Below are 21,864 nucleotides of genomic sequence, written 5' to 3'. Positions count from 1 at the left end.
ACAAAATATTTCACATGTAAGAAATTTTAGAAATAACAATGTCAGACACTTGAAATCTCACACCTAGGTTCCAAGCGAATGCTCTATATCTCTATTGATCATTGTAAGAAATTTTAGTAATAGCAATCTCAAACACTTGTACTTGCACCAGTTGTCAGAAACACATACTTAAGTTCAAGTAACACACTGCATCAGAAGAAATGCTGAAAAAAAGTGGAACTATTTGAGTATTTTCTAATAAGAAAAATTTTTTTAAAAAAATCAAGAGATGACAAGAGAATCAGAAACTTCACCAACAGACTATCAAGAGATACTTTTTTTAAAGGAAGGTCGGAGGCTCCTTCAAAAGTAGATAGTCGAAGTACATAGCTATACTGCATCCAATATTAGTGTAAGAAGGGGGAATTTATGTACAATAAAGCATAAGGTAGAGTGAACCTAGATTTAGTTACACAAAAAAGAAATACCTCAATTTACAATCTATAGATTTCCATTTAAGTTATGATCATTGGTTAAACTTTCAATTTTGCTTCTCCTATCCAATTGCCCAAATGTTCCAGAAATTTACAACAGAGGATCTATTTTTAATTATTGTTCCAACTCCTGTTTACCTCGTCTAGAAGAGTACATTCCAAGGAGGGTGGAATAGTACGCCTACAGCCAATCCTACTTTGCCAAATTGCAGTCCTCAAATAAGTTTCTGATCAAGCATAGAGTGCCTTCTTATGAAGTTTAGGAGATGGAGAGCAAGCATTTTTGAAATTTGTTGAAGGTTAAACGGGTAAAGAGTTTTGACACTTCTTTGATCTGACTTCAGCAATCCACATATTTAGCTAAAATTTAATTGCAATGAGAAGGCAAGGTATGCCGGACCTAGATGTATGTGACCAACACGGGGTTCATGAGAAAGCATAGCGCCTATCCAGTGTTGTCGCTCAGAACAGCAAACTTAGATTATTGTGGTTTAGTGGTGCAACTTTTTATCCACCATTAAGTGATCAAGGCCAACATAGGTATATTGCTCAAACGTTCTTAATATATCAACTTGTTTAGAATGAGAAAAAAACATGTGATGTGCAACCAATACCTTGAGTAATTTATTTTCCAGACTGTAAAAGAACACTGATTGTTTAGACAATACAAAGACCAGTCGTGGAAGCTTGTAGAAACCCATGTAGCAGACCAGGATGGAGGATAGGACATTATTCATAAGTATGTTCAGAGAAAAGAAAATAATTTCCAAGAAATAATGTGGTATAATTTTTGTATGTCATGCCATATTTTTGGCAATAACAATTTTCTTAAAATATACAATTTATATGATCCAAAAATAAATTAATAAAATTTACATTTGAAAGCAACTGCTTAAATATTTTTAAAAATAAATTGATGACAAATATATTCTTAATAAAAAAAATTTATATATATCTGCATTTGAGACATCAAAATATGCACTATGCAATGACAGAACAACATACCACAAGCACACACCTTAGACAAAAGTGACTACTATTGATTCTTCTTTTTATTAGGCATTAAACAACTTACAATATATTAGAGAAGTTCTGAAATAATCCAACTAGTGTTGCAGCATTGATAAACCAACAAAAATATGATCTAGGATCAGTTGCAGTGGTGCTGCCATTTTCATATATTAGCAGCTCCTAGTAGTAAAACAAGATCTACAATCAAATTAAGTGACTCTTCTTTTAAATCATCTTATCTGTCAGGATCCTGAAACGAATTTGTTAATCACCATACAGACTTCTACTAGTAAAAAAAAGTCATGGAATTAATTGTTACTAGTAGGACATTGATTTCTTTACATTGGCAAGCATATATACAATCTCACCAATACAATCATCTTACAAACTTCCCAGAAGATGGTATATAGCTTCACATCGTTCAAAAGATGGATTTATTTTTTCATGATATCATGCATACACTTAGGTGTACAAAAGTTGTTTGATGTCCAAAACATGGATTTTATCCTGCTTTTGAAGTTTCAACAATAATAGTCAAATGCTCTAAATGACTAACAACCACAATTTTCTTTTGTTTTCTTTGGTTATTGTATAGCCCTTGTCCATTCAAATCTAATTAATTCAATAGTATAACTATAAAATCTACTGATTTTCAATGCACACATTCATTCCATCTTAACCTTTTGTTTCTTATACCATAATTTATGAGAGCTATACAATAATGTTATTTACTTTATCTTCTCTAATAAACCCAGAGTTGCATCTTAGCATGTTATCCCTACTACACTAACACATTTTATGTTTAGATAAAACTTGCTAATTCCTGAGGGTGTTGCTAAGGCTTAGGTATTAAGAATGGACTTCTATTGAACTTATATGGAGAACGGCCAAGAACCAAGAACTGAGGCACCAACAAAAATAAAATACAATGGAAATGAGCACATGATCTTACTTGTACATCCAGTTGGTGGCGACGGATGTATAGTGGAAGTAGAAGGCTAAAAGCTAGGGTGAAGCTTCTACCCTGTTGTCATGCAAACCCATAATTGCAGCCTTGGGTCTTTTGTAAAGAGATTATTTTTGTTGTTCCTTGGATGAAACATGCCCCCTTATATGCATCTAGCAAACAAGGTACTTCTGCTGATAGAGTACCAGTCCATGAATGGGACGAGATAGTAGATGACCTATAAATGGGTGACAGAATGATACTACAATAGCAACACATTACTTTCTGAACATCACTTGAGCTCAGTAAGAGAGAGAAATGTTTGGACCCATGATAAGCTCAGGACAGAAAATTGAGCTCAGGCCAGCCATTATTAGTACAACTGATAACAAGCCCTATTGTCCTGACACCAAACCTAATGTACAATAATTCATGTAATATGCAACAGTGATTACCAACCCGTTTGGCTTATCCTACATCCCATAGCTACCCTCAATAGAAGAAGATACCAATATGTTTGAGACAACATATATAAATGCCAGTTAAGTAGATAGAGTCTGCAAGATGTAAATGTCATGAAGAAAAGATGAACAAGCATGAATTTCAACTTGTATATAAAAATCTTTCCATCTCAATATAGTGTAAGATTGGAGGTTTAAAATCTTGTGCATTGCCGAAGTTTCACTCTTTAACTGAAATGGTATTCGCAATGTCCTGCCATGCCAACTCCAAATATTGTCTACTTAGCTTATTTACTTCCAACATAAGTGTATAGAAATCTTTTTCTCTTTTATTTTTCTTTTGAGAAAAAAGGATCAGTGAAAACTCACACACTCAATCACTATTAGCGATTAGAGAATGCATGGAACTAATGTTAGAGTAGAGAGAGTTCGAAACACCATGTCCTGAAAAGCATCCAAGGATCATGTTAAAAGGAAAAATAGCCAACTCCCACAATGCCATTGAATTAATTTTGCCAATAAACCATGGAACTCATTTGATGTTGGGTTAGGAACCCAGTACCCTCCACAGCAAAAAAAGTTATTTGAATTTATATTTTAGATAAATAAGTTAATAATATTACAAGTCATCTCGGCTATCATTTACATGGTTAATACCAAAACAAGTGTTGTGACTAGATAAGAACAAGATCCAAAGTATTGTTCCATGTTAGGGCTTTGGTTCCAGACAGAAACGATACAAATTCAGTATCATGTTATGCCATACTCAACATGCTTTATTACACATCGGTGTGCAATGAGATAATTTTAGATGTTTCATTTTTCTATTATTTTTAAACTTATTTTATTTAATTAAAAAAATAAAACTATAGTTATTAGATAATCAATAGAATTAAAATTGTTTCTACTATACTATATTCTATGCCGTACTCAATGAACCTCGGAATCTGTTAAAGCAAGACAAGATGAATTGTGGTGAATTTTATTCACTTAATCCCTTTCACTTAGATTTTTTGCTTTTAACAAAATTATATCAATTAGATAGTTAAATTAAATAAATGTTTTTAACTCATTTTTATTTCTATGTTTATCAAGATAAATTCATATTCATTTGCTACTGTAATCTTCTTTCACTAATTTGTTTACTTTTAAAAAAATGAATATGCAATTAGATAATTAAATTAGAAATTTAGAAAAAGAAGTTACAAAAAAATTACTATAATTTATTTTGGCACATATTGAAGTATGTAAATCATGTCAAATGTCAGCATAATACAATACTTATTGGCATAGAAAACACAGAAGATATTACTTATGTCGATCGATATGTGATTTCAATAATTTACCAAAATGGTATTTTTCGACTGTGTCACTCGACACCATAAGATTCTAAACTGTGAGAGGTAAACCTCGGGGCTAATAAGTCATCCAAGTATCTGATATAAGCAAAAGATAGCCCAAATGTCAGCATAATACAATACTTATTGGCATAGACAACACAAAAGATATTACTTATGTCGATCAATATGTGATTTCAATAATTTACCAAAATGGTATTTTTTCCAACTGTCACTAGACACCATAAGATTCTAAACCGTGAGAGGTAAAGCTCGAGGCTAATAAGTCATCCAAGCATCTGAGATAAGCAAAAGATAGCCATGAACTTGTAGATTTATATACTACATATATCGAACTATACCTGAGTTAAGTACCGATACACGTCTGCCATAGATAAAGCACTTAAATGCCCATGAAGACCAAATGCTAGAAGAATACCAGCATGAGTGAAGTTTGGTTCCTCAGGTTTGTTATATTGAATCCATGTTCTGGACATCTTACCCTGCACAAGAGTAGAGATAAATGCAATCAGGTAGATCTTTTGATAAAGTAGTTCAAGACAAAGGTTGGGCATTTTAAAGATAATCAAATAAATAGAGCATTGAAACCATGCAACAGAAATATACATATCTATATACCTCAAAGGGTGCCAACCTTAATCCAGAAGCAACACCATTATGAAACTCGGGCCAGGATCTGAGTTCTGAAATATTCCTTGAACTCGGATCTAGATTTACCTAGTAAACAAAACCAGGTACAAAATACTCTTGAAGGTCACATGGAAAAAGCAGAAGACAAAAGTCACTAAACCAGTAAAATATATATGCTAAAAATTAATATGGTACAGACCCTGCTGAGGGATCGTATCAAAGGATACCCCAGCATACAAGTAGTATAAAGCCCTTCTTTGGATAGACCTTGGGCAATTGCATGCTGTTTCCTTGCCCTAATTGACAATTCATTAATGCCTCAGTTGGAGAAGAGGTCATCTTCAAATAAAAGGATAAGAAAGTATTGAAAGATGAAAACCTCCCCTTCTGTCTTTTTTTGAATACCAAATGCATAATGTATCCACTGCATATGCACTGTGACTCCACTATGAACCATGACTACTCCAACTCTACAACTTACAGCCACCTGCAATATTACCACAGACCACCTATACCGACCGCTACTTCTATGTCATTACTAAAGAAAAGTGATAATTACACTGCCACCCCTACCACTCTACTACTTGCAACCACTTAAACCAATACAATGGACAAGGCATATAACTACTTAACTAACCACTACTCCTATAACTAACAGCTACTATGCCATCGTGCAATTGATGATTATACTGCTAATACACACTGTTGATAACCAACTGCTATTTCTAGCAGATTTCTCTACTTTGTGGCCTGAATTGTTGTTGTTTCTAATGTCCTTTCTCATGTGTGCCATTTGTACTCCTACATTGCAAGATCAGCTGTCATACCATAATAGACATTAGAAAAGGGATTCAAATGAAAGAAAGGGATGGAACCAGTTCAGTTTAGAAAATTGAGACAAATGACCAAAAATATCAATCAGACAAAACTGTAACAAAGAATAGGCAGAACAAAAACTGGCTTGTGAATCACATGGGAACAGATCTAAGATCAGGAGCAGACTCCTAGCTATTGATGGTAGAGAGAAAGAACAGGATGCACCAAGCACCTCTCAGAAAGGGTAAATTTGAGGCTGCTGGCTGCATTTGGTGGCTATAGTATTGTGCCAAGTTAGAACATAATCTTACAAACAAGAGAAACAATCAGAAATAAATGGAAAGAACGTATGTCCTGGATATTTCATTCACAAATATACATATAGAGTACTCACCTTCTAGATCATGCAATCACAAGAAAATTCTTCTACTAGTAGCAGAATATAATTACTACCACTAATCACCACTCCACAACTAACTACCCTATTAGTTACTGCAAATACTGATAGATTTTAATTCTATTCTTCAATTAATCAAGGATCTTGTGTCCTTCAGCTTTCTCCAGGTGTTATAGACTTTGAATTTCATCTTTTACACTGGACTGCATAATTGGAGTTGTGGGCACCAATTACTTAAGAAGCACCTAAGAAAAGAAAGATTAGATCCAGTAAAAGGTCAAATTAAGCATATGCGAGCTGAATGACCATCATTGTCCGAACTTGGATTACAAAAGATAGATGAGCCAAAGATTCTTGAGAGGTAAATAGTGCGGCAGGAAGATTTTGCTATCTCACATGGTAAGAAGGAAACTAGGGTAATCAGATAGGATTGTAGTCAGGGTAGTGAGAAAGAATATGGCAACTATGTTTCAGACTGCCATTTACAAAGCAACAGTACGATGAAAGACAAAATATTATATTCCACACACAATCAGAGAAGACAAGGGCAAGTCTACTAAAACATCAAAGAGCCATTTCCAGCCCATGGTTAAGTAGACTCAGTGTGGCTCACAAGAACACAGTTCTTCACGAAGACCACACAAAGAATCACACCTAATCAAACAATCACCAATCACAAGAATCACCTAAATCAAATGATCAAACACCTTGAATGAAACCAACTTGAAGAAGTGGTGCATAATGGAAGCAGCACAAAATCTCAAAATTGGTAATTCTATAGGCAACCTGGGCAAACAGCAACACTAGAATTTTAATGGTCTACAGAGATCTCCAGAAAGACTAGTTGAATTTTAATGGTCTACTAGAATCAAAATCTTAAGCTTTTTGATTCTTATCAAGAACATCAGTATAATATTACTATACATACACCACTGCATTCTAACTTTCAGAAAATCTGGGTAGACCATCCTCTTTTCCTTTCCTAAAAAAAATATTATAAGTAAACAAAATCTATGAGAGAGAGATACAGGAAGAGAGACCAAAATACTTCATATGAAGAACATGAATATTGGTGCAGATTTAATTGTAAACAGAATATAACTTTAATTGTAAATGCATAAGTCTGCAACGTGTAAATGGAAAATGATAATAATGATGATCTATATTAAGGTAGAGAGGACAAAGTACAAGATTGACCCAAAAAAATTTCACCCACTTTGACATGGCAGGGGAGCCATCTCTCTTGAGTTCTTGGTGCATCTGCATCAAGTGTTGATCCTGTGAGGTCAAAATTTCCAGCTCAACTCCTGGTGTTTCTCTTCTTCACCATGAGTTTTAAGTCTCATATTTCTGAATTTCTTCAGGTTACAATGTTTTCTACCAGCACCAGATTCAGATTAGTTTCTCTTATGAATTGGCAGATTTATCATGTCTTTTTTCACTCTGAAATCCTGCTGGAAGAGTCAAAAGAAACATGACAAAAGATTGTTAATCCTCAAAAGCCTGTTCTTCTATTCTTCAACCAAATTCAACTTTTCCTGCAGCTTCCTCATCATCACATCTATTCCAAGGATCAGTTTTTTGTCTTCTATTTCCTTAGTTAGTCTTTGCTAATTCCTTCTTCCGGCTGTTCTGAACAGCAGGTCCTTCTTCCTGTATCTTTCCTGATCTCCCTCCTATTTCACATGAAGGAGATCCAAGAACTGCATTTCCAGCTTGCACTGCTGGTTCCTACAACATCAGGTTCTTCTTCCTTTTTATAGCCATGGAATCATTGTAGTACGATTTCAAGTTCCTACAGTTCCATATCAGAACAGATTCAGTTGTTTCCCAGAGTGGGATTTTTATTAAATCCAATTGCAATTTCGTGTACCAAAGATGCCGAGTCATTCCAATACTAGTATTCCTTAGAATGGTGTTCTTAGCTACAGACCCTCAAACATTGACATCTCTGCATATGAATATCTATGCTTCTTTCAGTCGCAGACTATCACTTCATGTCATCCCTAGTTTATGAAGATGAATATATCACATGTATGGAAAATGTGCATGGGCAAAAAGTTGAATTCTAGATTCTGGTGATTCTGAGCATTTGTATGAAAATAACTCACTTTTCTCTGGCCATGTGCCTACATCTCATCCTATGATAGATGCTCTAGGAAATGGGTTATTCTCATTGATTCAAGATGTTGGTCAGGTCACACTTCCGCACCACCCTCACCATTTTCTTCACTTCAGATATACCCTATTTTTTTGAAATTACTTTCTGTTGAAATACTCATGAAAATGTAAAAATGTCTAGTAGCCTTTATTGTTGATCCTATTTCAACTTTGGGCTCGCAGAACAGAAGAGTACTCAGCATAGGGAAAGAGTCTGGAGAATTATATTAATTGACTATATCTTCAAATTCATTTGCATTAGTAGCTAGCTACCCTCCACTTCAAATCCACAGCCGTCTAGGACCTTATAACCTTCAGATGCTTCAAAGATGTTCCCTACTTTGTCCAATCTTCAAAATCTTGAAAATGACTCATGTGCATTAGGATTTGATCTTTATTTTCTCCTAGTATTCATAGACATGCTACTACACTTTTGTCCTTCATACATTCTAACATTTGAGAAGTTGCATATGCTCAAAGCATGCTTTTAAATATTTTGTTATCTTCATAGATCACTATTCCAAAATGGCATGGCTTTTCTTATTGAAAAACATTACTTTAAACTGTTTAACATTCTTTATTCCTATGTGTTGAAATTAGAACTCAATCTGATTTCTATTAAAACTTTCAGCAACAATGTCAATAAATTTTTTTTCATATCTTTGAATCAATTCTTTTGAGCCAAGGTCCCCTTTATCAATTTCCATATTATTTTACATCCCAACAGAATGGTATTGCTGAGGAATAAAAGGCATTTGACGAAACAGCTTATGCACTACTATAATATACAGGAGTTCCTCTTTAAGCTTATATACAATTATTATATCATTCTCCCTGCATACTACCTAATAAATCACATTTCTTTTTCTTTTTTTTTCATGTTTATATCTCCTTCACAATTTTTTCCTCATAATGCCCTTTACATACCTCCATATGCATGGGCGTACTTGTCTTATTGATCTTTTATCTCTGCTAGAGATAATTGTCTTCTAGATTAGTCACATCTAACCCAACTATGCTATAGAGATTCTTGTTGTTCTCATTCTGATGCTTCCTATTTCTACTTTATCGCCCCCTCCAAATTCTACTTCTACAAAGATTTTAGCACTAACCCTAAGGATAATTTGCCAGCCTCAATCAAGACCCACCTTGTCACACCCTCTAATATAAATGGCAAGGGGATAGGACAAAAAAGTTACACTCACATATAGGGGAAATACAAGATACAATTTGTATGCATTGTGTTGCTCAATTGGCCACCTGCCATAAAATTTAATTTACAATATAATTTTGATATTATTACCCTAACCTGGATACCACCAACAAGAGAAGTGGGGCAGGGATAGGGAAAAAGCATTCATCCAATACCACACCTTGCCTTAAAAGTTTATCTTACTCTACCCTATTGTCATTTCTAACAAACTCTACCACCACCACCACCACTAAGGACTTATAGTCAAAGCAAAGAGTTAATCTTAAAACTACTTCCTACTCGAGCCTTGTTTCTATATTTGACCTTTGATTTGGACATTTCTATTACTCTCCAAAAAGGTATCTACAACTACACCCTAACATCCATTTTCTCCATACATCTATTATTCTTTTGTCACCTAGCTATTATACTTTATTTTTTTTTCATTGACTTCACATTTCATTCCAAGACTATTTTGAAAGCTATTTTTATCCGAAATGGAAATAAGCTATGTGAGAAGATAACAACCTTAAATTTTAATGAAACTTTAACATCTAGTTTCTCTTCCTCTTGGCAAATCTGCAGTCGTTTATAATTGGGTATTCCCTTGAAGATAATGTGATCACGTAAAGGCTCAATTGGTAGCTAAAGGATTCATTCAAATTTATAGGATTAATTGCACTGGTTTTTGTTGTGGCTAAAATTGATACAATTAGATTCTTTTTCCACTTTGGCAATTATAATCTGGTGGTCGCTTCATCAACCACGAATCAAAAACATTTCCTTCATGGGAATTTTGTAAAATAGGTGTACATCGAGCAATCTCATAGTTTTACTGTTCAATGGGAGAGTGAACTTGTATGTCAATTAAAGAAATCTTTGTATAGACTGAAGCAATCCCTAGGGCATGATTTGGTAAATTCAAGTGTGTGTTTCACCAATTTGATATGACCATGATCACACACACTATTCAGTCTTTTATGATTTTTCTTACTTTGGAGCACACATACTTTTGATTGTCTATGTTGATGATGATCATAAGTTGAAAGTGTATCTTCATCAACACTTCCAAACAAAACATCCATGGCAATGCCAATTATTTTCTTAGCACAAAAGAAATGTAGTTTATTACAGAGGACGCATGTACTTGATATGATTGAAGAAGCAGTAGCTCTCGTATACCTCTTAAACCAGTTGATACTCATATGGATCCTAATATTAGATTGATAATGATCGGGAGAGATTTTATAAGCTTCAATTAACAACAAGAGATTAATTGGATAAAGTATATCACCATAACCAAACCTGATATCTTATTTGTTGTAAATGTAATTAGTCAATTTGTTAAAGCTCAATGTTGTAACCGTGGCCTTATTCATCTACAAATTGTTAGGTATGCAGATGCAGATTGACCATGCTCTCCCTGTGATAGATTATCCACGTCAAGATATTTTATTCTTCTTGGAGAGAACCTGATATATTAGAAAAGCAAGAAGCAAACCATTATATGTTAAATTGAATGTAAAAGAGCCAAGATACAAAGTCATAATTCAACCATGCACATTGTTTCTGATCAATGGACAAAACATGTTGAGATAGTCACTTACAATCCAAGGAGCTCAACATTTCTTTTGTTAGTTCAATAATTGGTTTGAAGATTTGTTGAATCATTGGAGGTCTTTGAATTTAGTATAATTGTGACAAGCAGGGGGTTTCATAATACTTTTAAACCACCTTGAATGAGAATGTTGAGAACCTAAATTGTTAGTAGAATGGAGCTTAATTATAGATGTACAAACTATGGGAGTGTAAATGAACAAGGAAAGTGAATATAAATTAAGTTAAACAGGACTACCTACCTAGGTTGATTAAACCATAACAATTTTTCCTCAATGCAACCCATATACAATGGAACATGATCCATAAAAATCACATGTAGCAACAAAAAATCCAGCATCTGCAACTCTTTCAGCTATCATGCTCACCAATTTTTGTTTTGTGCAAAAGAAAAGAGGTAGCAAAAGATAAAAATTCCAAAGCAGATACATTTGCCTTACTGTAGCATTTTGTTGTGCGGGTAATCTGCCAGCCAAAACAAGCTTGGGAACACAAAGAGCCTATAAAAATGAATTAGAAACATAATAACAGTAAATCACAAGCACATTTACAATATTCCAAGTAGAGATAAATTCACAATGGAAAACATGAGAATCTAAATGCACACCGACAATATTACTTGGATGAGATTTGTATAACAAAAGATCAACTACCTCAGTCAACAGAGCATAGGTAGTGGCTAAAGTGAATGCTCCACGACCAAATGGGAGAGCTGTAGTCCTTTGTGCAAGATTCCAAAGTTGATGCTGAAATAACAAAAATAGGAGAGTTCAATTTATGAAATGAATAGATAAAACATTTCTTAGGTTTTTCTAGGAGCCAAATATGTAAAATATAAGGGAGAAAATAAAAAAAAGAATTAGTTAGCATATGCATATTAGCTTATATCAAGTGAAAAAATATTTCAATGTCAAAATGATTGCATGAATTAAGTGAATATATACTATATGCTATAAGAGGATAACACCAAAAAGGGACATAAGGACGTCAAAATACTTGCAAATTAAAGCACATATCTTGATCCAAAAACCTACATCAACTGCATTCACAATAATGTCAAAAACCATTAGTAAGAAAAGCCAAAACAATCTAACTAAATACAAATGCATAATAAAACATGCTTTCCATGAAATGAAACTGTTATAAATAGACACATCACATATTCATCAAACTTAAAGACTAGTGCCATTAAATGACATTCAAAGAAGCAAAAAGAACAATCTATCCACCAGAGAGGTAAGCCAATTTAACCCCACATGTAGGCTGATTGATAACATTTTTTTGTATAACTTCCCATTGGCACTTTGTCTTTCCATTACCCACCAAGCAGCCACAATCTAGTGTATTGGGTGGTCGGACTGAAACGAAGCCTTGGTTGAAAGCTGTGATTGACAATTGATCACGTTGATGGATGCACTCTTCGACATATTAATTTATATGATATTTTTTAAGGACATTGGAGAGTTGTTAGGGGTTAAGTCATTCAGTCAAATAATTGAGTCAACAATATACCATGTTTTTATAACTTAGTATCCAATGTTTCTATTCCATTTTGATGAGTTTGAGACACCTTGAAAATGGTTGGGTTATTAATCCACTTGGTCAGGAATTTAATGCTGAGATAAATTCCGAAGACTAATTCTGCATGCCATATTGCAGAAAGACAGAGATGCAAATGTATCAAGATGATGTTACACACTGAAGAAAAGCAAGTGCTCGTGTGGTGGGTTTTGAGTCAACACTATACCATGCATGGTTTAAAATTTCGAACCATATCAGAGTTTCGATCTATGACCGAAATAATACGATTTCGGTATCATATCGTACTGTGACAATATGGTTTCGATATTTTTTTAATACAAAATATATTAATAAAAATAAAAAATTTAACTTGAATATTTAAAAAATATAAAATTTTAAAAAAATACGAGATATCTGATATAATAAATAAATTTTATTATATATATTTAAAATTAAAAAAAATAATATATATATATATATTAAATTAATGAGATAGTTTTATTAGAGTTTAATTAAGTCTAGTTAGATTATCTCTACTATAGATGGGAGTTAATTGAAATTATTAAACTAAGTTTTAATTAAAAGTTAACCCCGAGCACTCAAGCACAACCCAGTCCATCGCCGCTTGGGTCTCGCACACGGCCGCGAAGGTCCCACGACACCTTCACGGGATGTATCGATCTCTATGTCGTACTGGTCGGCGAGCAAAACGAAATATTTCACCCGTGTCGCTCGATACGGCACGAGATTTTAAACCATGATACCATGTCTATATAACTGAATATCCAATTTTTCTAGTTTGAGACACGTTGGAAATGGTTGGATTATTAGTCCACTTGGTCAGGAATTTAATGTCGAAATAAATGCCCAAGACTAATTCTGCTGTGTTATATTGCAGAAATATAGAGATGCAAATGTTTCACAATGATGGTATACACAAAGAAAAGCAAATGCTCATGTGGTGGGTTTTCTATCTTCCAATTACAAGTGCAGATAGTGTGCTAAGTTTCAAGTTTTCTATCCTAATGGTCGTTGTGTCTAATGATGACGTGTTTAACAGTGGATTGAAAGCCTAAACTTGATTCTTCCAACAAAAAAAAACATTACCAATCTTCAAGAGAAGCTGCTCAACACCAAAACCTTGTTCTTCACCAATTTGTCAAAACAATCATTCTAGAACAGCCCCTCCTAAGTTTACATGCTATTGTTGAAATTTGCAGTTGAAGTTGACTTCATTTTGGTGTTATAAGATTATAAGGTCCTAAGCTCCAGATCACAATCTTGATCGTCATGCCTTCAACCTTGTTTATAAAAAGCAAATTCATTCTTATCATCCTCAGGATTGGCACGCTCATTGTCACTGACAGCCTCGAAACAACCACTATGACATGGCAATAGTAATACATCAATCTCTGAATGGACCAAAACAAGCCATCGAGCTCCTTTGTTCAGATTGAACTATGTTAAGAGAAGCAAGACCCTGCTGACACAACATCACCTGAAGAGGAACTTGCCATGATATTTACTTCTTGTTGCCAAAGCTCCATCATTGACAACTTAAGGTTTGCACTGTAATCATAAAACCTAGGACAATGTCAGCCACTTGACTCCTTGGATTCATCTTTGTGCTACCGCTGATGGTAACATTCCAGTAAACAATAACTATAGAACATTGATATTGGATCCAGAATCCACTATGCTAAACAATTTTTGATTGCAGCTCTTCACCCCATTGTCACCAGTATAAGCATTCACCAGAAGTGACGACCTTCAGTGACTTGCCACTCTAATCTCCGACCCCTTGTGAAGCATTGACCCGCACCACATGTCGCTTCCTTGCTGAACTATCAACTAAAATAACTCATGGATCATGATCTCACAAATAGAACAAGCATTTTTGTCTATTTAGTTAAGAACCAGAAATTGTTGATGCATGACCTTCTAAATTTTAAGAAGTATAGATGTATAAATCACTAACAATGAACTTTTCTTTGATAATATATATGGAAGCAAGCCCCCATTACGGTGAAGAGGGTGTTGAACCCAGGACCTTGGCAATAACTTCCAAAGACTTTACCAACTTAATAAACTGCCAACTATATACTCAACAAAAAGTTAATCGATAAGCTCAACTAGTGCAAGGATATAAACCTAAAAATGCATTTTAACACACAATATAGAATGCAGCATAACACTCACTAAACATACTTAACGTGTTTTAAATTTCACAATTTTTTATAAACATGACCAATTTTCATCAACTCGTTATTTTAAAATTCAACCAATAAAGCTCTGCTAAGCACTTAGTCATTTTTGTAGAAAGAGGTGTCAATTGGTCAGAATAAAACATCAATAAATACCAGACACAAAGATTACAAATGCAGGGAATCCAAGACCAAAATACCTGTTGCAGGTCCTGATCAGAAGCGCTAAGATTACTGGATGTTTCCATAGCCACAGGCCTTGAGGAGCATAACAGGCGTCTAACCTACATAAGAAGAGCATGTATCAAAGCATATCAAAATAGTTGAATTGTTATATTTGAGATATGTCCTAAGACAATCGTCATATGGTTGTACTATTTATTGAATAAATAGAAATTTACTATTTGAGTGCACATTCACTATGTGTTTGATTAGTTCTTAAATTTATTTATTGAATGTCTGCAATATGATTCATAACATAAGAGAATTTGTAATTAGATCACAACTAGTGAACATCTCTACATGTGCAATTATAAATGTATTATAATTATCCATAGTCGATGAATTGATGAACACAGACGTCATCAATTCTGTTGAAACCAAGGTTTAAAATATCGAGCCGTGCCTGAGTTTCGGTCCTGGACCGGAACGATACAGTTTCGGTACCGTATCGTACCGTGCCGGTATAGTTTCGGTATTTTTAAAATATAAAATATATTAATTAAAATAAAAAATTTAATCTAAATATTTAAAAATAAAAAATAAATTTTTTGATAATTTTATAGGTTTTAATAGGACCTAATAAAATTTTTTGATAATTTTATAGATTTTAATAGGGCCTATTTAAATTATCCCGAATTATAACTTTGAACTATAGCTAGGAGTTGATTATTAAAATCTAATTAAAACCTAAGTTTTAAAAAAAAAAAAACATCGCGCGATCGCGGCGATCGCACGCGGACGCGGCTGTGCGGACTGTCGCGAGGCCCCGGCGGCATCGCCGGCTCCGGGCGACGCCTCCGGCGGCGTCGCCGAGGCCTCGCGACGCCTCAGGAGCGTCGCCGAGGCTGCGCGACGCAGCCAGAGGTTCCGCCCGGGGCCGACGACGCCGCCGGAGATGTCGCCCGGCCGGAATTCATGTGCCGGCGCTGTGCCGATGCCAGTGCCACGTCGGAACGAGATTTTTCGTGCGTATCAGGCGATACGGCACGAAATTTCAAACCTTGGTTGAAACTAGCATATTTTAAATTCTTTGGTTTACCAAATAGCTATTCTCACTGACTGGAGACATTGAATGTTGAGAGTTAAATGTAAATGCTAGTTAAAGGTAACTAGTTCATTAGAGTGACCTGCCATAAGACTTCATATGATTCTATGCATAAGTCAATGAAAATCTCAATGCAGCTTAAGTGCAAGTTTTCTTTGACTTACGGTATTCAAGTCATCTTGGTCACGAAAGCTTATACTTTGATATCTTAAATAAACATCTCCAAGGAGGTGTAGACTCAGGATGATTGGATAAGTCAAAGTGTCCGAAAATGCTTGGATAGCCCACAGAGGATTCACTGCTCTTTGTAAAAAGAAATGTATACACTGCGGTCGCTTGTTAAGATTGTTATTAAAAGTCTTTGACCAAAGCATTACATGTCAAAAATATGGTACTCTTGGATACATGTATGAGTAACTTGAATCAACATGACAAGAAAGTAAACTTAGACTAGATGTGACATAGTTAGTCTAATGGAAATTGACACAAATAGACCATGTCCTAAACGAAGCGGGTATAAAACGGTGAAAGGAACAAGACACGTTTTATAATAACTGCTGAAAAGTTTAGAAATGATTCTGGAATCAATCGTTGATTTTCTAATCAATTGGGGATCATGATGTACTATTAGGTGTCACTCACAATCATTCCATAATTAATGGTTGATTATAGAGGACCAACATAGCCGAGAACCAATTAGGTCAACGCACTACAAATTTCTTCAAATGACTTAAAACGAATTTGAGAATTAGATTCTCTGATCAAGAGAAAAAAAGTCTGATTGGACTAGACAAACGGCAAAATTGATTCTGATGGAAGAAATTTTGACAAATCGAAAGCGATAATGGATTTCGTCTTATGAAGACGAAATGAATAAAATTGATTTGGTTCAGATTGGAGGAGTTTTGGTTATTGAACCGAACGATATGGTTATAAACTCAATTGGACCAACTTGGTTTGATTTTGAACGAACTTAAGTTAATCGACATAAGGATTTTGGGTATTGGGCTAAGAGATGGGGATTTAGACTAGATTTAAACCCAATAAGATGTTATATAAGATATAAAATCGAAAAGCAACAAGCGGTTGGTATTAAATCGTAATGGTTAGGATTGATTACAATCATTCAAACCTTACCGCTATTAACCCCAATTTGCTACAGTGCTCAATCCAGTTTACTATAGTAATTGGTCCGGCTCGCTACAGTAAACCCTAGGTTGAACCCGATTCAACTCTTTCCCTTGCTTTCCAATTTTCTCCAACCGGCCGCCGCTCGCACAGCAGAATGAGAATCGTGACTTTCTCCACACAATCCCGATTTTGCCAACGTTGAGATCACACGAATCGCAATTTCAAGCCCTGGCCTCGCAGAAGAGAGAACGCCAAAAACCCTAGCGTCGCCCTCCACACTTGTCCCGAATCGCGATCGACAACCGCCTGATTCGCCTTCTCTCGCAATCACAAATCCCAAGCTGCCAGTGCTCAGCGCTGACCACGAGAAGCGAAAACCAGCCAAACCCGCCTGTCTCCAGTCCTTCTTCCGATCACTAGCCACCCCGTAGCTTTCCTACACGCCGGATTACCGTCGGTGTGTTCTCCCAAGGCTGGAGCTATTGCCACTGCCAGAAGAGCCGCAGGACACGAGGTTGCCGTCAGGGTTTCATCACCAAAAGATCGAGTGCTTCCAGAAATTTTCCATCTTTATCGGAAAGAGTTCTGGTCATTTGCCCTACGTCGTAGTACCCCGGGAATAAGATTGCCAACGATAGTTAGAAAGCCCCGAAAATGAACGCGATGTGTGTTGTTGCATGTTTTCAATTTTAAAATTTTCTCTCGAATCGACCATTGTTGCTCATCGGCTAATACCGAAGACTGTGACACAACTTGTGGTTTGGGAAGTCGTACAGACGAGAGTTTGACAAAGCCGCTCAATTGATGTCATTCTCGCTCAACGTCATACGTCAGGTATAATAAATTGTTATTCAAAATTTTTTAATTTCCAGTTATGTCATGTACATATTGTATCATGCATGCGTGTGTTGCCAGTGTTGTAATAATTAGCTTTAATTATTGTTTTTCTTTCCATTGCACACGTTTGTGAAACGTGTAAACATGTGCAACGCACCAGACCAATCCTAACACTAATAAGTACTAAGAACATTCCACTCACACAAATACCATCTCTCATGATTAAATCCTAACAAAGGAACACGGTGAAAACCTAGATGTAACATAAGCCTACACGATAAACTGAATCTTTCCAAGAGTACGACAAAGTCTATCAGCTGAGAAGATTTGAGCAGATATGTATTATGGAATGATAAAATATTTTAAACAGTATTGACTTGGCTTAAGTTTTGCTACAAGACAATAGGCAAGTTTAACAAACACAAACAATAGTTATGTGTAAGTACATACCACCCTTCTCAAAGTTAGCAGAGCATATAAACTTCAACAACTATTTATCTTCGCATGATCCCTAAATATTCAAATTCAAACAAACCAGTGATCTATGTAAATACAGTGGTAATAGACTGACACCATTTGAAAAGTAATATGCTTATGGTGAAAGATTCAAAAGATTCCCAAGAGTGCCTCTAAACTGCATGCATAAGACCTGTCCTCACTGAAGACAACTAAAGTAATTAGATTTCAAATATTACTCTTCTCCAATTTATCTCTAAATATTCTAAATTCATACAGGCGTCACTGATTTATGTTAACACAGTGATAATGGAATCCCAAGAGGACTTATAACTGCATGCATAAGAATTGTTCTTACAGAAGACAATTTCCTAAGTAGACTAATTAAGCAACTTCAAGTGCATTTCCAAGAAAAATTGAAGCACAGGCATAACCATATCCCCACCAAGATTACATTTCGATTGACATGGCACAAAAATTCAAAATGACATATATATTATAATTAAGCATTAATTAAATGAAAGCTTAAATAATGTGTTCACTTAAATCAAAATTGAGTTGAAAGGACGAGTTGAAAGGACAAACCTCATTCAACCTTAAATCACGGCCAAACCGCATCTGGGTGCTAGAATTGAAGATGTGTTCCATACCATCTTCAAAAGATTTATGAGCCGAGTCTAAGTCCTCAAGCTTCATACTATCCAATCCATTTATCTCAGCAAGAGATGAGGGTAGAGAAACAGGCTGCAAATGAAGCATGTATGGCACAGATATGGACACTAAGTTCATAGTGCTTTGAGATTCAGTTTCTTTGCTCAGGGATCTCAAAGATGCTAAAGCCAAGTCCTCCCGACCAACAAGAACATATGCAGGAGCAGGCCAATCAGTTGGAGGGGATTCTCGGCAATTGTCCAAGGCCTTGAAAAGAAAAATGTTTAATATTAAGTCACGTAATTCATATCTTCAGATAAAAAAGATCAAAGAAGATTTTCCCTAGTGTTTGATTGTCAAAAAAATATTAACTTCTCAAAGTAGAAAGTAGGAATAATTTGCAAATCATGAGCTAACAAAAGTGAAATATCAAAGACAAAAGGCAATAGTAATAGAGATGCAGGAAACAAGGAATGCTGGACTAACAGAAAAACCAAAGCAATCTGTTTTTCACAAAATAACAATAAAAAATGGTATGCAAGATTACATGACGCAGAGGAAGAGATACACCAACAGGTAGCAAGTCAAGTTGTTGGCGTCCAAATCTTTCCCCAGCCATAGCTAAGACTGTTAATTCCTCCCGTGTTTTTGCTGATCCACTAGCAATTTCACAATGCACTCCAGTTGAGAGTTTCCTACCTTCCCTTTCTGCACCTAAAAGTAAACAATAAAATGACACAATCTTTCTGGCCCAACTCACAATAAAGATTTTCTCTCTGAAAAGCAAAGAGGGGAGGTTATTCATGTTGGAAGCGTAGCATCCCTTCTGCAAACAATTTTCAATCCATTGGAATATAGATGGAGGAGTTCTTGGAGAAGCACAGGACTGGAAAGGAAAGCCTTCAGCTAAAAGACAGGGAAAGTCACGAACATAGTGATCAACATAATTTGACTCGCCCAAGGAAGCAGCAATAGCATTTAATAGTGAAACCAGCTGCCTAACATCTCTGCAAGTGCAAAATATGCATTATTGGAATGCTAATTAGTTAACAAGGCCAAAAGGAAAAAGTAGAATGTAAAATCCCCTCAAAATCCTGGCATATCAAGCCAAGCCATGTCACATGAAGTTTAAAAAGGGAGGATAGAGCACAATCAATATCTAAGTCACATGTAGAATTATATCACTATTTTAGTTCAAACAAATATAACAGATTATTTCTTTCATGGAAGACTAGTAAAAATAGAATTCACTCGAGCCAAAAAATTAAATGTTAAGATTCAAAATTGCACATTGCATGGTTGCTAAATTCTGTGCCCAGAGCATGTCTTCTAGGATATAAGCTAAGGCCAACAGTTAAGTTGGCCAAGGTTTTCAAAAATCAGCTCAATCTTGAACAAACGTTAATTGATTCCATCAGCTTTCCAGTATAGAGTATTTCTAGCTAATTTCATCAAATATCTAGTTTTTCTAAACACTTTCTTCTTCATGGGATGCCTATTTTCTCAAAATTGATCAGCTCAGCCTATGTCAATATCCACTCAACTTGGTCCATTTGTACAAGTATTGACTGATTTTGACAATTGTAGCAGCAACATGTTGCTGAAGTGATTGGTCTACATTCTTCAATTGAATATTTCTTCATATACTTGATTTTTGCTCATGTGAGTACATCTATCAAAAAGTATCTCATATCTCCTTGGTTGCAGAGAGGAATATAAAAAAGGAAGCAACGATCAAAATTAAACTATGATGTTGAGGAGTCAAGAGACGTTATGAGATCAAAACAGCTTCATGCAGAGTTGCTTGCAAAATTTTAGTTGAGTGGTGGAGAGTTGAAAAGGTGATCCATGCATTACAGCCAACAAAGATTTCAAAAGCTTAAAACTAATGATTATATTGGGTGAACCATTCACCTAAATAAATCATTAAATTTAAGTTCATTAATAAAGGAGGACACGATGAGAGATCATAGAATGAAGAGCAAGGTGTATGGAAAAACTAAGGCATTGTTTACCTAAAGGATAGGAAGTTAGATGGATGAAAGAAAAGAGGAAGGCACTAAGGATGGATTAGTCTAATATACTCATGTTTTCTTTGTTAATTTGTTATGTGCAAAGAAACAGGAAGAAGGAACATTTGAATTTGTTAAATGACACTAATGCAGTTAGAATGTTGTAGTTGTGATGATGTGATTATAGATACAGTTTCATCAAAGGCGTCAAAAATTGAGTGCCCTGGGAGAAGAATGTGCAGCATGATTGTTGCCATGGCAGATATTTTCAATGACTTAGATGGAAAAGAAGACTTCCATGAAATTTTACTATGGTGTAATATCTTGAAAGATAAGGGGCAATCTAGTCATTCATCACCTTGACAACTTTCCATCCTTCCAAACATGCAGAAAGAAAAACAAGGAAATGTTTGGAAAACTTTCATCCGGTTCTTTCCATCCTCAAGTATTTCCATCAGAGTTACTAGCCAAACAAAAACATTCATATTTTAAAAAAATTCTCTCATTTCCATCTTCCCTATTTTCCACAAAACAAACAGGCCCTAAGGTTAATGGGTCAATGGTAGAAATCACTAAAATTGCTTGGAAGAGGAGATGGCAACATATGAAGTGTGGCTAAGGTTTAGAGGTTTCAAACTTTCCATGCCTTAATCCAAGAGTAAGGAAGTAGAGAAGTGGAGATAGATCTGCATGTAGTGTAGCAGTGTAGTAGCTACTGCACCAA

At 35.3% G+C, this 21,864-nt stretch overlaps 1 protein-coding gene across 1 annotated transcript in view; it reads right to left on the bottom strand.

Annotated features, from left to right (window-relative positions):
• The window catches only part of LOC141847554 (anaphase-promoting complex subunit 1), a 62,741-nt gene that overhangs the window by 22,385 nt on the left and 18,492 nt on the right, over nt 1–21,864 (bottom strand). Inside the window, exons 10-16 of the mRNA XM_074735612.1 lie at nt 19,676–20,135; nt 19,063–19,395; nt 14,987–15,070; nt 11,715–11,807; nt 11,502–11,561; nt 4,868–4,966; nt 4,591–4,731 (exon numbers count right to left, since the gene is read on the bottom strand). Of these exons, the coding sequence (XP_074591713.1) occupies nt 4,591–4,731; nt 4,868–4,966; nt 11,502–11,561; nt 11,715–11,807; nt 14,987–15,070; nt 19,063–19,395; nt 19,676–20,135 (1,270 nt within the window). The remainder of the gene's footprint in view (nt 1–4,590; nt 4,732–4,867; nt 4,967–11,501; nt 11,562–11,714; nt 11,808–14,986; nt 15,071–19,062; nt 19,396–19,675; nt 20,136–21,864) is intronic.

Source organism: Curcuma longa, chromosome 16 (assembly GCF_044706935.1).
Source record: "Curcuma longa cultivar G26 ecotype Majalengka, Jawa Barat chromosome 16, ITB_CL_G26_1.1, whole genome shotgun sequence".
In the NCBI taxonomy this organism is placed as follows: domain Eukaryota; kingdom Viridiplantae; phylum Streptophyta; class Magnoliopsida; order Zingiberales; family Zingiberaceae; genus Curcuma; species Curcuma longa.
This window is presented reverse-complemented; position numbering and strand designations above follow the sequence as displayed.